The sequence below is a fragment of the Felis catus genome, chromosome X (genome assembly GCF_018350175.1).
Source record: "Felis catus isolate Fca126 chromosome X, F.catus_Fca126_mat1.0, whole genome shotgun sequence".
Lineage (NCBI taxonomy): Eukaryota > Metazoa > Chordata > Mammalia > Carnivora > Felidae > Felis > Felis catus.
Window position 1 is genome coordinate 57,689,164 of NC_058386.1, and position 16,973 is coordinate 57,706,136.

General features: G+C 35.8%; 1 protein-coding gene across 3 annotated transcripts in view; it reads right to left on the reverse strand.

The window, feature by feature from the left end:
- Nucleotides 1-16,973, reverse strand: part of TEX11 (testis expressed 11) — a 244,864-nt gene that overhangs the window by 88,267 nt on the left and 139,624 nt on the right. For all 3 annotated transcript variants that reach the window (XM_045050778.1, XM_045050777.1, XM_006943797.4), the window contains exon 17: nucleotides 1,855-1,957. In XM_045050778.1, coding sequence (XP_044906713.1) covers nucleotides 1,855-1,957 — 103 coding nt within the window. The remainder of the gene's footprint in view (nucleotides 1-1,854; nucleotides 1,958-16,973) is intronic.

Genomic DNA, 16,973 nt, shown 5'->3' on the forward strand with positions numbered 1-16,973 from the left:
CAAATTTCTCATGAAAGACATTGATATGAAAATAAAAATAAAAATTTATAAAACACATCTGATAATTTATATCTAAAACATATAAAGAACTTTCAAATCTCAATAAGAAAACAAAGTTCCCTATATCTCAGTAACCAAAATATATTTCTTTCCTATGTTCGAGCTACTATGGTATAAGATGAATAAAACATATAGAGATGAATTAGAGAAAAAGAAAACAAAGTTCCCTATAGAAAACTGGTTAAAAGATTTATAAAAACACTCTGCCAAAGAAGATATATGGATGTCAAATATTAGACATTACAAAAATGCTAGTTAAAACCACAGTAAGATATCACTACCCAACTATTAGAATGGGTAGAAATTTTTTTTAAAGGACAATTCAAAGTGCTGGTGAGAATGTAGACCAACTAGAACACTAATACATAGCTGGTTAGAATGTAAAATTGTATATCTACTTAGGAAAACAGGTTGGCAGTTTCTAATAAAGTTAAACACATATTTATCATAAAACCCAAAAATCCAATTCCTGGAAATTTACCCTACAGAAGTTAAATCTTATCATCACACAAAATCTGTAAACAGATGTTTATAGCATGTTTATTCACAGTCACCCAAAATGGAAACCATCCATACTTCAAATGGTGAATGAAGAAACAAACTGTGGTACATACATACGATAGATTACTATTCAGCAATAAAAAAGAACTACGGAAACAACAGTATGAATGAGTTTCAAATGCATTATCCTAAGTGAAAAAAAGGCACAAGAAGCTTCATATTATATGATCCCATTTATATCACATTCAAGAAAAGGCAAAAATATTAGTTGTTCCCAGGGCTAAAAGTGGCAGGAAGGAATGACAACAAAGGAGCCTGAGTAATTTTATTGTTCTGTATCATGATTGTAATGGTGGTTACCTGACTGTATATACTTGTCAAAACAAATAGAATTATTCACAGAATTATTAATATAAATAAGCCCCATAGAATCATACACTAGTAAATTTTATTCTATATATCATCAATAAACATGGCTTTAAAAAATGGTCACAGATAACTGGGGAAAAAGTAAAAAGATTGAGCTGGTGTTATGTTTAAGAAGTAAAATTATTTTATTTTAATAGAATATGACAAAGTTTAATAGGAAATCTATTTTGGGGCACCTGGGTGGCTCTGTTGAGCGTCTGACTTCAGCTCTGGTTCATGGGTTCAAGCCCTGCATTGGACTCTGTGCTGACAGCTCAGAACCTGGAGCCTACTTCAGATTCTCTGTCTCCCTCTCTCTCTGACCCTTCCCTGCTCCTGGTCTCTCTCTCTCTCTCTCTCTCTTAAAACTAAATAAACAGGGGCGCCTGGGTGGCTCAGTTGGTTGAGCATCCGACTTCGGCTCAGGTCATGATCTCGTGGTTCCTGAGTTCGAGCCCCGCGTCGGGCTCTGTGCTGACAGCTCAGATCCTGGAGCCTGTTTCGGATTCTGTGTCTCCCTCTCTTTCTGACCCTCTCCCATTCATGCTCTGTCTCTCTCTGTCTCAAAAATAAATAAACGTTAAAAAAAAATTTTAAAAATAAATAAATAAATAAATAAATAAATAAACACTAATAAAAAATTAAAATAAAAGTACGCTGGAGGCTTTGATTGTCTAAGACAATTCTTAACTGAATTGGGTTTGCAGTATAAACTCCCTCTTACCCCACAGTTTTGTAAACTTAATTTTTAATTACATAGGAAAGCTAGAATATAGAATATACAACTCCGCTGTCTTAAAAACAATGTTTTTTTTCTTTAAAGTACAAAAGGATTATTATTATTTGTATTAATAGTCAAATATAATTCATAAATAACATTTATACCTCTGGTAGAGTTTTGCTCTAAAACCGCAATCTTGAATATATAAAACTGAGTGAAAATATTTGCAGGATCACGTCGTTCAGCTTCTCTCACTGATGCTTTAGCCTGAAAAAGAGAAATATTGGACCTCTTTTATAAAAGTAATAAGGAAGACCTTACCATATTTTACTAATATTATTAACATAATCACAACGGCTGAGGATACTCCTCATGAAAAGATGTGATTCTAAGTAAAATTTTTAAAGAACTGTTCTCTTAAAACACTAAAGAAGCAGTGAGTTCTGCTTATGTAAATAGTGTGCATTAAATACATCAGACTGACCCTCCTACTGAAAACAATGAAAAATGTTAGATAACATTTTTTTCTATTCCAAAGCAACTTACAAGACACTAAAACCTAAGGAAAAGTGAGGTTCCAGAAAAACAAGCAGAGAATTAAAGCCACTTTTTTTCTGGGGGGCATTTATAAATCTAAACAAATGTTAGCTTAGATTTAATGAAACTCACTAGGTCAGGGAAAAAGACATCAAGACCCAAGGGATCACACTCTTAGGCTAAGGGCAAACCACAAGTAAACTACTCCCACCCACATCCCCAGGGGACTGCAAAGAAAGTTCCTTTGGTTCTGAGAGGAACATAGCAGAATGGGGTGGGGAGAACCAATCTCTGTGGTGTGACACAGGCTTTCTCATACATTTACAGCACCAAATTACATCATAGGGGAAGCCAAAAGACCTCAAGTGATGAATTTAGTTGACGTTGGTCCCAAGCATCTGAAGAAGCAAATGTAAATCCTTTCTGGGGGAAGGAAACTTCATCTTAAGCTTCAAAATGTTTCCAAAAATAATTTTTCAAGAATCATGAGTAGTAAACATAAAAAAAAAATCAAGCATACTAAAAAGCAAGGCACCATAAGTGAGACTCAGCAGAAACAACAAATAGCAGAAACAGATTCTCAAAATGCAGACACCAAAATTATCAAAAACTGTCTATAAAACACCTGTTTGCAAAGTTCAAGGAAATAAAAGATATATATGTATTTTTGATATATATATAGGTTGATATTCAATAGGACATTTTGATACAATACAGTGGTTGTTTCCACCTGATATCAATTCTGACTGACTACTGCCCATGCCATATTAGTTGTTACACATCTTGTATATCACAGAACTTTGTAGGAAATATAAAACACAAAATATGACCTTGATGATTTGAAAAGGAGGAACTGCTTGAAATGAAAAATACAATAACCCGAGTGGAAACATAATCGATAGGCTTAATGGCAGATTAGAAACATGAGAAGGGAAAATTAATGAACTGAAAAATAAGACAACATAAATTAGCAAAAGTGCAGTACAGACATTGCAAACATAGACAGTTAAATAAGGACTCTACTCTTCTTAAGACAACCATTAAAAGAACTGAAACACTAAGTAATTTCCACACTGGTAGAGGGGGTTACCAGAAATTTAAAAAAAAGAAAGAGGATAGTCCTTTCAACCAATTGTGCTGGAACAGCTGGAAATCCACATGCAAAGTAAAAAGAAAAAAAAGAATCTGAACACAGACCATAAACCTTCCAAAAACTAAGTCAAAATGGGTCATGAACCTAAATATAAAACCCCAATGAACAGAACTCTTAGAAAGTAACACAGAAGAAAATTGAAGTGATCTTTGATCTGGTGATGACTCTTTATTTTTTACTTATTTATTTAAAGTTTTTCTTTAAATTCCAGTTAGTTAACAGACAGTGTAATGTTAGTTTCATGTGTGAACATTCAACACTTCCATACAACACCCAGTATTCAGCACAAGTGCACTACCTAATCCCCATCACCTATTTAACCCATTACCCACCACTCACCTCTTCTCTGGTAACCATTAGTTTCTCCTCTATAGTTAAGAGTCTGTTTATTGGTTTGCCTTTCTCTTTTGTCCCCATATACTCATTTGTTTTATTTCTTAAATTCCACATATGAGTGAAATCATATGGTATTTGTTTTTCCCTGATTTATTTATTTATTTGTTTGTTTATTTACTTATTTATTTTTGGGAGAGAGCAAGCAGGGGAGCGGCAGAGAGAGGGGACAGAGGATCCTAAGTGGGCTCAGTGCTGACAGGTTGACAGGGTGACAGCAATGAACCCAATGTGGGGCTTGAACTCATGAACTGAGAGATCTTGACCAGAGCCGACATCAGACACTCAACCAACTGAGCCACCCCAATGCCCCCTTTTCCCCAATTTATGATTTAGTAGTTTGTTGCTTTATTGTTGAATTCTTTGCATATTTTGGACACCAATTTTTTATCAGATACATATTTTGCAAATATTTTCTCTCACAGTATGGCTTATGTTTTCATTCTCTTAACAGTCTTTCACAGATCAGAGGTTTCTAATTTTAATGATGTCCAACCCACACTTTATTCTCTCATGGATTGTGCTTTTGATGTTGCATTTTTATTTTTTATGTTTGTTTATTTATTTTGAGAGAGAGGGAGAGGGAACGTGAGTGCTCTCCCAAAATATAAACAAACAAACAAACAAACAAATTGGGAGAAAGACTCGAACAGACACCACACTAATGAAGACATACAGATGGCAAATAAGCACAGAAAAAGATGCACAACATTATATTTCACCAAGGAAATGCAAATTAGAACAATATCACTGTACAACTATTAAAATGGCTAAAATCTAAAACACTGACAAAAGCTAATGCTGGTGAGTATGTGGAGAAATTATACTTCTCATTCATTTCTAGTAAGAAAAAATATAGTAGAGCCATTTTGGAAGATAGTTTGGTAGTTTCTTATAAAACTAGACATACTCTCACAATATGATCCAGTAACTGTCCTTCTTAGCATTTACCCAAATGAGCTGAAAGCTAATGTCCACACAAAAATCTGCATGTTAATGGTTATAGAAACTTCACTCAAAATTGTGCAAACTTGGAAGCATCCAAAATATCCTTCAATAGGTTATAAAAATATATAAAATTCAGAACACCCCAATTCTGTTATGATACTGTGTAAATCACTTTTATCTCTACTATAAAAGTTAAAAACAATAATGTTAAAAACAACTATAGCTATAAAAATTTGTTAACAGGTGTGCAATATAAAAGTATGTGAAGTGTAACATGAATAGCATAAATGTGGGGAGAGCAGAAGCAGAAGTGTAGAGTTTCTCTATGCATTTGAAGATAAGTAGTTAACAGCTTAAAATAGACTGTTATATCTAGAAGTTTTACGTAAACCGCATGATAACCACAAAGAAAAAACTCATACTACATTAAAAGATAAACAAAAAGGAATTATAGCATACTACTACAAGAATAATTTTTAAAAACACAGCAAGAGAGGGGTGTCTAGGTGGCTCAGTTAGTTAAATGTCTGACTTCGGCTCAGATCATGATCTCATAGTTCATGAGTTCGAGCCCCACTTTGGGCTCTGTGCTGACAGCTTAGAGTCTGGCACCTGCTTGGGATTCTGTGTCTCCCTCTCTCTATGCCCCTCCTGTGCTTGCGGTCTGTCTCTCTCAAAAATAAATAAGCATTGGGGAGCCTGGGTGGCTCAGTCGGTTAAGGGTCTGACTTCAACTCAGGTCATATCTCATGGTTCGTGAGTTCGAGCCCCACGTGGGGCTCTGTGCTGACAGCTTGGAGCCTGGAGCCTGCTTCGGATTCTGTGTCTCCCTCTCTCTCTGCCCCTCCCCCACTCATGCTCTGTCTGTCTCTCTCTCTATCTCTCTCTCAAAAATAAATAAGCATTAAAAATTTATAAAAATAAATAAGCATTAAAAAAAGACAGCAATAGAAGGAAAGAAATAAAGGAATTAAAAACTAAGAAAACAATTAACAAAATGGGAATAGTAGGTACTTACCTATCAATACTACTTTAAATATAAATGAAATAAATTCTCCAATCAAAAACACAGAGTGGCTGAATGGGTTTTTTTTTAATAATTTTTTTGGATGTTTATTTATTTTTGAGAGAGAGAGAGAGAGACAGACCATGAGCGGGGGAGGGGAAGAGAGAGGGAGACACAAAATCTGAAGCAGGCTCCAGGCTCTGAGCTGTCAGCATTGAGACTGACACGGGGCTCAAACCCATGAACTGATCATGACCTGAGCCGAAGTTGGATGCTTAACCAACTGAGCCACCCAGATGCCCCTGAATGGGTTTTTAATAATAATAATAATAATAATCATAGTAATAATAATAATAATAATAACTCCAACAGTATGCTACCTACTAGAGACTAACTTATCTTTAAAGAAACACATAAACTGAAAGGACTGAAAATGATATTATATGCAAATGGTGAGGAAAAGAGCAAAAGTGGCAGTGATTATATCAGATAAAATAGACTTTAGTCAAAATTGCTCACAATAGACAAAGAAGGCCGCTATATAGTGATAAAGGGGTCAATTAATCAAGGGGATATAACAATTGTAAATATATACACACTCAACATTAGAGCAAGTAACTATTTTTTAAAATTTTTTAACGTTTATTTATTTTTGAGAGAGAGAGAGAGAAAGAGACAGAGCACAAGTGGGGAGGGGCAGAGAGAGAGAGGGAGACACAGAATGCAAAGCAGGCTCCAGGCTCCGAGCTATCAGCACAGAGCCCAACGTGGGGCTTAAAGCCACGAACCGTGAGATCATGACCTGAGCTAAAGTCAGACACTTAACTGACTGAGCCACCCAGGTGCCCCTAGAGCAACTAAACATTTAAAACTTATATTAACCAAAAAGATATTCAATATCATTAATCATCATGAAAATGCAAATTAAAACCACAGTGAGATACCACTTCACACCTGTCAGGACGGTTAATTCAAATACACAAGAAATAACAAGTGCTGGCAAAGATATGGAGAAAAAGGAACCCTTATGTACTGTTAGTTGCAATGAAAATTGGTAGCACCACTGTGGAAATCATTATGGAGTTTCCTCAAAAACTTAAAATTAAAATTACCATATGATCCAGTAATTCTACTACTGAGCATTTACCTAAAAAAGGGAAAACATTAATTTGAAAACATTACACCCCTATGCTTATTGCAGCATTATTTACAGTATATTGCAACATTATTTAAAATAGCCAAAGTATGGAAACAACCCAAATGTTCATTGATGGATAAAAAAAAAAAATAGTATATATATATATACACTGTGGAATATTACTCAGCCATAAAAATGAATGGACTCTTGCAATTTGCAATAACATGGATGAAACTAGAGAGTCTAGAGAATATAATGTTAAGTGAAATCAGTCAGAGAAAGACAAATACCATACAATTTCACTCATATGTGTTATTTAAGAAACAAAACAAAGGGGGAAAAAGGGGACAGACAATAAGAGACTCTAAATAAAGACAACCAACTGGTGGCTGCCAGAGAAAAGATGGGTAGGGGATAAGTGAGACAAAGGTGATTAAGAGTACACTTATCTTTTTTTTAAGTTTATTTATTTTGAGAGAGAGGGAGAAAGAGCATGTGTGCATGAGTGAGTGGGGTAGGGGCAGAGAGCTATGGAGAGAGAGAATCCCAAGCAGACACGGGGCTCAATCTCACAAACCATGAAATCACAACCTGAGCTGAAACCAAGAGTGAGACGCTTAACTGACTGAACCACCCAGGCACCCCAAGAGTACACTTATCTTGATGAGCACTAAGACATGTATACAATTGTTGAATAATTATATTGTACTCCCAAAATTAATATAACAATGTATATTAATTATACTTGAATTTAACAATTAATCAATCAAATGCTAACCAACTGAAGAGAGTAATAGAGAGCAATAATAAACAATAGGGGACTTCAACACCCCACTTTCAACAATACATAGATCACCCAGGCAGAAAATTAAATAGTGGACTTGAATAACACTATAGACAAAATGGGCCTTACAAATATTTACAGAACATTCTATCCAATAGCATCAGAATACATACTTCTCCTAAAGAGCACCTAAGGATCATTCTCTAGGATAGACCATAAGTTGGGCTAGAAAGCAGGCCTTAACAAATTTAAGAAGACTGAAATTCTATCAAGTGTCTTTTCAAAACGCAATGGTAAAAAACTAGAAATAAATGACTGAAAAATGAAAAATTAATAAATACATGGAGATTAAACAACACATTCCCGAACAACCAATGAGTCAAAGAAGAAATCAAAAGGAAAATCACAAAGTATTTTGAGACAAAAGAAACTGGGAACACAGCATATCCAAGCTTATGGGACGCATCATGTTTGGCTTAGAACATGAAAACTGACACCACAGAAATACAAATGATCATAAATTATTACTATGAATAATTATATACCAACAAATTGAAAAACCTAAAAAAATGGATAAATACTTGAAACATGCAACCTATCTAGATTGAATCAGGTTGAAATAGAAAATCTGAACCTGTTACCAATAACAGGTAAAATTTAATAAGTAATCAAAATCTTCAAAATCAAGTGCATATGAAACTTTCTCCAGGATATGTCACATGATAGCCCACAAAAAAAGTCTTAATAAATTTAAGAATATTGAAATCATACCAAGCATTTTTTTGACAACAATAAACTGAAGTGAGAGACAAAATCTGGAGTGGCTTAGTTGGTTAAGCATCTGACTTCCACTCAGGTCATGATCACAGGGTTCCTGAGTTCCAGCCCCGCCATTGGACTCTGTGCTACAGCTCAGAGCCTGGAGCCTGCTTCGGATTCTGTGTCTCCCTCTCTCTCTACCTCCCCCCTCTGGTGCTCTGCCTCTCTCTTGCAAAAATAAATAAACATTTAAAAAATTGTTTTTTTAAAAAAGATAAAATCTGGAGGAAAAAGACACATGGAGGATAAACGACATGATACTAAACACATAGGTCAACAAATAAATCAAATAGGAAATCAAAACATACATGGAGACAAATAAAAAAGAAAACAGAAGGGTGCAAACTCTTTGGAATGCAGCAAAATAAATTCTAGGAAAGAATCTTATAGTGATATAGGCCTCTCTAAAGAAACAAGAAAAATCTGAAACAAACTAACCTTATACCTAAAAGATAAAAAAAAAGAACAAGCTTAAAACTAGTAGAAAGAAGGAAATAATAAAGATTAAAGCAGAAATAAATGAAATAGTCTTAAAAAATAGAAAAGATCAATGAAACCAAGAGCCAGTTCTTTGAAGACATAAACAAAATTGATAAACCTTTAGCCAGACTTCTCAAGGAAAAAAGAGAGATGACTGAAATAAAGTCAGAAATGAGGGAAGAGAAATAAAAACTGACACCATAGAAATACAAAGGATTCTAAAAGCATATTATGAAAAATTATAGGACAACAAATTGGCCAAACTAGAATAAATGGATAAATTCCTAGAATTATATAAACTATCACAACGGAAACAGTAAGAAATAGAAAACTTGAACAGACTGATAATCAGCAAAGAAATTGAGTCAGTAACCAAAAATCTCCCAAACAAACAAAAGTCCAGGGCCAGATGGCTTCTTCTCAACTTATTCCAAAAAAATAGAAATGGAAGAAAAACTTCCAAATTCATTCTATGAAGCCAGCATTACTCTGACTCCAAAGCAAGGAAAAGAAAAAAAAAAACCTCCACTGAAAAATAGAACTACAGGCCAATATCCCTGATGAACATGGATGTAAAAATTCTCAATAAAATACTAACAAATTGAATCTAAAAACACATTAAAAGAATCATTCATCATGCTCAACTAGAATTTATTCCTAAATTGTAAGAGTGGTTCATTATTCATAAATCAACCAATGTGATACACCACATTAATAAAAGAAAGGATAAAAACCATATAATCATTTCAAAAATGCAGAAAAAGCATTTGACAAAATACAGTATCCATTTTTGATTAAAAAAAAACCCTCAACAAAGTAGAGAGAAAATACCTCAACATAATAAACACCATATCAAAAAATACCACAGCTAATATCATCCTCAATGGGGAAAAACTGAGAGCTTTTCCTCTATGGTCAGGAACAAGACAGGAATGTCAAGTCTCACCACTGTTATTTAACATAGTCCAGGAAGTCCTAGCCTCAGCAGTCCAACAACAAAAAGAAATAAAAAGCCTCCAAGGGCACCTGTGTGGTTCAGTCAGTTAAGCATCCGACTTCAACTGAGGTTATGATCTCACAGTCTGTGAGTTGGAGCCCCACGTCAGGCTCTGTGCTGACAGTTCGAAGCCTGGAGCCTGTTTCAGATTCGGTGTCTCCCTCTCTCTACCTCTTCCCCCACTCATACTGTGTCTCTCTCTCAAAATAAAATAAAGACATAAAAAATTTTTTTAAAAAAGGAAAGAAAATAAAAAGCCTCAAAATTGGCAAGGAAGTCAATACACCATATAGAAAACACGAAAGACTCTACCCAAAAATTTGCTAGAACTGACACACAATTTCAGTAAAGTTGCCGGATACAAAATCAACACACAGAAATCTGTTGCATTTCTACACACTAAAAATGAAGAAGCAGAAAGAGAAATCAAAGACTAGATCCCATTTACTATTACACCAAAAATCGTGAGACACCTAGGAATAAACCTAACGAAAAAAGTAAAAGACTTATACTCTGAAAACTATCTAACACTGATGGAATATGACACAAAAGAAATGGAAAGACACTCATGTTCATGGATTGGAAGAACAAATATTGTTAAAATGTATATATCACCCAAAATAGTCTACATATTTAATGCAATCCCTTTCAAAATACCACCAGTATTTTTCACTGAAGTAGAGCAAACAATCCTAAAATTTGTATGGAATCACAAGAGACCCCAAATAGCCAAAGCTACCTTGAAAAAGAAAAGCAAAGCTTGGAGGTATCACAATTCCATATTTCAAGTTATATTACAAAGCTGTAGTGATCAAAACAGTATGGTACTGGCACAAGATAGACACATAGATTAATGGAACAGAATAGAAAACCCAGAAATGAACCCACAACTATATGGTCAACTAATCTTTAACAAAACAGGAAAGAATATCCAATGGAAAAATGACAGTCTCTTTAACAAATGGTGTTGGGAAAACTGGACAGCAACATGTAAAAGGATTAAACTGGATCACTTCTTACAACATCATAAAAATAAATTCAAAATGAATCAAAGACCTAAATGTGAGACCTGAAACCTTAACACAGGCAGCAACCTCTTTGATACTGGCCATAAGCAACTTCTTTCTAGATATGTCCCCAGTGCAAGGGAAACAAAAAGAAAAACAACCTATTGGGACTACATCAAAATAAAAGTCCTCTGCACAGTGAAGGAAACAATCAACAGAACTAAAAGGCAACCTATGGAATGGGAGAAGATATTTGCAAATGACATAGCTGATAAAGGGTTAGTTGCTAAAATATATAAAGGGTTTATAAAACTTAACACCCTCAAAACAAATAATCCAAGTTTTTATAAAATGGGCAGAAGACATAAATAGACATGTTTCCATGAAAAGATGCTCAACATCACTCATCATCAGGGAAATACAAATCAAAGCCAAAATGAGATAGCACGTCACACCTGTGGGAATGGCTAAAATTATCAACACAGGAAACTATAGATGTTAGCAAGGATGCGGAGAAAGGGGAAACCTCTTACACTGTTGGTGGGAATACACACTGGTGTAGCCGCTGTGGGAAACAGTATAGGGGTTCTTCAAAAAGTTAAAAATAGAACTACCCAGGGCACCTGGGCAGCTCAGTTGGGTAAGCATCTGACTTTGGCTCAGGTCATGATCTCACAGTTCGTGAATTCGAGCCCTGCATCAGGGTTTCTGCTGTCAGCGTGGAGACCACTTCAGATCCTCTGTCTCCCTCTCTCTCTGGCCCTCCCGCATGCTCTCTCTCACTCTCTCTCAAAAATAAATATTAAAAAAATAGAACTACCCTACAATCTAGCAGTTACACTACTAGGGATTTGCCCAAATGGTACAAACATACGGATTCAGTGGGGGCACATGCACCCCAATGTTTATAGAAGCCTTATCAACAATAGCCAAACTATGGGAAGAGCCTAAATGTTCACTGACTGATGAATGGATAAAGAATGAAGAGTGAAATCTTGCCATTTGCAACAACGTGGATGGAGCTAGAGTGTATTATGCTAAGTGAAATAACTCAGAGAAAGACAAAAACCATATGATTTCACTCATATGTGGAATTTAAGAAACAAAACAGATGAACAAAGGGGAAAAAAAGAGAGGGAAGCAAACCTTAAGAGACTCTTAACTACAGAGAACAAACTGAGGGTTAATGGAGGAAAGGGGTGGGGGATGAGCTAAATGGGTGATGGGTATTGAGGAGGGCACTTGTTCTGTGGGGCACTGGGTGTTATATGTAAGTGACAAATCACTAAATTCTATTTCTAAAACCAATATTACACTATATGTTAACTAACTAGAGTTTAAAAATTTGAAACAAAAAAGGGAAATTATAATGTTGAAACAATGAAAGAATGGAAATATAATTTTTTAAGTTTATTAAAATTAGTCAGTGATAAGACCAAAAGCATTAAAATAAGATACCACCTCATACCTGTCACAATGCCTAAAAATCAACAATGTAAGAAACAATAGGTGCTGGACAGGATGTGCAGAAAGGGAAACCTTCTTATACTGTTGGTGGAAATGCAAGCTGGTACACACATTCTGGAAAACGGAAAGGAGGTTCTTCAAGAAATTAAAAATAGAACTGTCCTACGATCCAGCAATTAGACTACTACGTATTTACACGAAGGACACAAAATACTGATTCAAAAGGATACATGCACCCCAATGTTTATAGCAGCCTTATCTACAATAGCCAAATTATAGAAAGAATTCAAATGTTCATCGACTGATGAATGGATAAAGATGTGGTAGTGTGTGTGTGTGTGTGTGTGTGTGTGTGTGTGTGTGTGTATAAATATAATGGAATATTACTCAATCATCAAAAAGAATGAAATCCTGGGGCACCTGGGTGGCTTAGTCAGTTAAGAGTCTGACTCTTGATTTTGGCTCAGGTCATGATCTGACGGTTCATGAGATTGAGCCCTGCATCAGGCTCCTGAGCATGGAGTCTGAGCATGGAGCCTGCTTGGGATCCTCTCCCTCTCTCTCTGTCCCTCTCCCAGCTCTCTCTGTCTCAAAGTCAGTAAATAAAAAGAATGAAATCTTTCATTTGCAACAATGTGGATAGAGGTAGAGAGAATTATGCTAAATGAAGGAAGTCACAGAAAGACAAATACTGTATGATTTCATTCATATGTGGAAAATTTAAGAAACAAAACAAACAGGTAAAGGGAAAAAAAAACAGGGAGTCAAACCAAAAAACAGACTCAACTATGGAGAACAAACTGATGGTTACCAGATGGGATGTGTGTGAGAGATGGGTCAAACAGATGATGGGGATTAAGGAATGTATTTGTGATGAGCACCGGGTGTAGTATGGAAGTGTTGAATCACTATATTATACACCTGAAACTAATATTACACTGTATGTTAACGAATTCGAATTTAAATAGAATCTTAAAAAACCCGATTTATAACTGCACTAAAAAGAATAAAATAACTAGGGATAAATTTCACCAAGGAGGTGAAAGACCTGTGCTCTAAATCTATAAAACACTGATGAAAGCAATCCAAGAAGACAAACAGCGAGGATGTAGAGAAACAGGAACTCTCTTGCACTGTTTGTGGAATGCAAACTGGTGCAGCCACTCTGGAAAACAGTGTGGAGGTTCCTCAAAAAATTAAAAACAAAATTACTCTATGACCCAGCAATAGCACTACTAGGAATTTATCCAAAGGATACAGGAGTACTGATTCATAGGAGCACATGTACCCCAATGTTTATAGCAGTGCTTTCAACAATAGCCAATTTATTGAAAGAGCCTAAATGTCTATTAACTGATGAATGGATAAAGAAGATGTGGTTTATATATACAATGGAATCCTACTTGGGAATGAGAAAGAATGAAATCCTGCCCTTTGCAGCAACGTGGATGGAACTGGAGGGTGTTATGCTAAGTGAAATAAGTTAGCCAGAGGAAGACAGTTATCCTATGTTTTCACTCATATGTGGATCTTGAGAAACTTAACAGAAGACCATGGGGGAAGGGAAGGAGAAAAAATAGTTATAAACAGAGAGGGAGGAAAGCAAACCATAAGACACTCTTAAATACAAGCAACAAACTAAGGGTTGATGGAGGGGGCAGGGGAGAGGGGAAATTGGGTGATGGGCATTGAGGAGGGCACTTGTTGGGATGAGCACTGGGTGTTGTATGTAAGCAATGAATCACGGGAATCTTCCCCCAAAACTAAGAGCACACTGTATACACTGTATCTTAGCCAACTTGACTATAAATCATATATAATTTTTTTTTAAGTTTAAAGTTTTTGAAGTCCCATTAGACGAGGTAAAGAACCTCCAAAACCTTTGAAAGCACCCTCTTCTTCCTCTAAGCCTACTTTTCCTCGTCACTTTCATTTATGAAAAATAAAAGAAACTATTTATTACATAAAAAAAGGAATACAGGGGTGCCTGGGTGGCTCAGTCGGTTGAGCATCCGACTTCAGCTCAGGTCATGATCTCATGGTCTGTGAGTTCAAGCCCCACGTCGGGCTCTGTGCTGACAGCTCAGAGCCTGGAGCCTGCTTCAGATTCTGTGTCTCCCTCTTCTCTCTGCCTCTCCCCCACTTGCACTCTGTCTCTCTCTCTCTCTCTCTCTCTCTCAAAAATTAATAAACATTGCCACGTAGTACTCCATTGTGTATATAAACCACAATTTCTTTATCCATTCATCAGTTGATGGACATTTATGCTCTTTCCATAATTTAGCTATTGTTGAGAGTGCTGCTATAAACATCAGGGTACAAGTGTTCCTATGCATCAGTACTCCTGTATCCCTTGGGTAAATTCCTAGCCATACAGAGAAATACAGATACCATATGGTTTCACTTTTATGTGGATCCTGAGAAACTTAACAGAAGACCATGGGGGAGGGGAAGGAAAAAAAAAGAGGTTAGAGTGGGAGAGAGCCAAAGCATAAGAGACTCTTAAAAACTGAGAACAAACTGAGGGTTGATGGGGGGTGGGAGGGAGGGGAGGGTGGGTGATGGGTATTGAAGAGGGCACCTGTTGGGATGAGCACTGGGTGTTGTATGGAAACCAATTTGACAATAAATTTCATATATTGAAAAAAATGAATAAACATTAAAAAAAAAAGGAATACAAACAGAAAGATATACCCCATTCATGGATTGGAAGAATATTAAAATGTGCATACTATCAAAAGTAATCTATATATTCAATGCCATCCCTCATTAAAATACCAATAGCATTTTTCACAGAACAAGAACAAATAATCTTAAATTCTGTATAGAACCAGAAAAGATCCCAAGTAGCCAAAACTATCTTTAATTTTTTAATGTTTATTTTATTTTCAGAGAGAGTCAGTGCAAACACAAGTGGGGGAGAGGGAGGGGCAGAGAGAGAGGGAGACACAGAATCTGAAGCCAGCTCTAGACTCTGAGCTGTCAGCACAGAGCCTGACGTGGGGCTCAAACCCACAAACTACAAAATCATGACCTGAGCTGAAGTTGGATGCTTAACCTTCTGAGCTACCCAGGCACCCCCAAAACAATCTTAAGAAAGATCAAAGCTGGAGGTTTCAAAATTTCAGATATCAAAAGATACCACAAAGCTATAGTAATCAAAACAGTATGGTACTGACACATAAACAGAAACATAGGTCAATAGAACAGAATAGAACACTCAGAAATAGACCCACACCTGTATGGTCAATTAATCTATTGACAAAGGAGGTAAGAATATACAATGGGGAAAACAGTCTCTTCAAAAATGATGCTGTGAAAACTAGACAGCTACATGCAAAAGAATGAAACTGGACCACCTTCTTACACTGTATACAAAAAATAAAATAGAAATGGATTAAAGACCTAAATGTGAGACCTGAAATCACAAAACTCCTAAAAGAAAACATAGGCAGTAATCTCTTGGACATCAGCCTTAGCAACTATTTATGGATGTGTCTCCTCAAGCAAGGGAAACAAAAGCAAACAAACTATTGGGACTATATCAAAATAAATAGCTTCTGCATAGTAAAAGAAACAACCAAGAAAACTAAAAGGCAACCTATGGAATGGGAAAAGACATTTGCAAATGACATAGCCAATAAAGGGTTAGTATCCAAAATATATAAAGAACTTATATAGCTCAACACCAAAAAACAAACAACCCATTTTTTAAAAATGGGCAGAAAACCTGAATAGATATTCCTCCAAAGAAGACATACAAATGGCCAACAGACACATGAAAAGATAACTCAACATCACTAATTGTCAGGGAAATGAAAATCAAAACCACAATGAGATATCACCTTACATCTGTTAGAATGGCTAGTATTAAAAAGACAAGAATGAACAAGTTTTGGCAAGAAATGTGGAGAAAAGGGAATCCTCATTGCACTGTTGATTGAAATGTTAATTGTTACAGCTCTTGTGGAAAACAGTACAGGGGCTCATCAAAAAAAAAAAAAACAGTAATACTATTTTTATAGTAAAAATTAATATATGATCCAACTGTTCCACTGCAGGTATTACCTAAATAAAATGAAAAGACTAATTCAAGAAGGTATATGCACCCTTATGTTTACTGCAGCATTATTTACAATAGCTAATATACAGAAGCAACCCAAGTGCTCACTGACAGATGAATAAAGTGGTGTATACAGTGTGTGTGCGTGCGCACACACACACACACACACACACACACACACACACACACTGGAATATTACTCAATCATAAAAAAGAATGTGGTCTTGCCATTTGCAACAACATGGATGGATCTAAAGGGTATTATGATAAGTGAGGTAAGTCAATCAGAGAAAGATAAATACTACATAATTTCACTTATATGTGAAATCTACAAAACAAACAAAAACAACAAATACTGAGAAGTAACTGGTGGCTGCCAAAGTGTAAGTTGTGTGGGGGGGTGGGGAGATGTGCAAAATAGATAAATGCGATTAAGAGGTACAAAGTTCCATTTATAAAATAAGTCACAGTGATGAAAAGTACAGCATAGG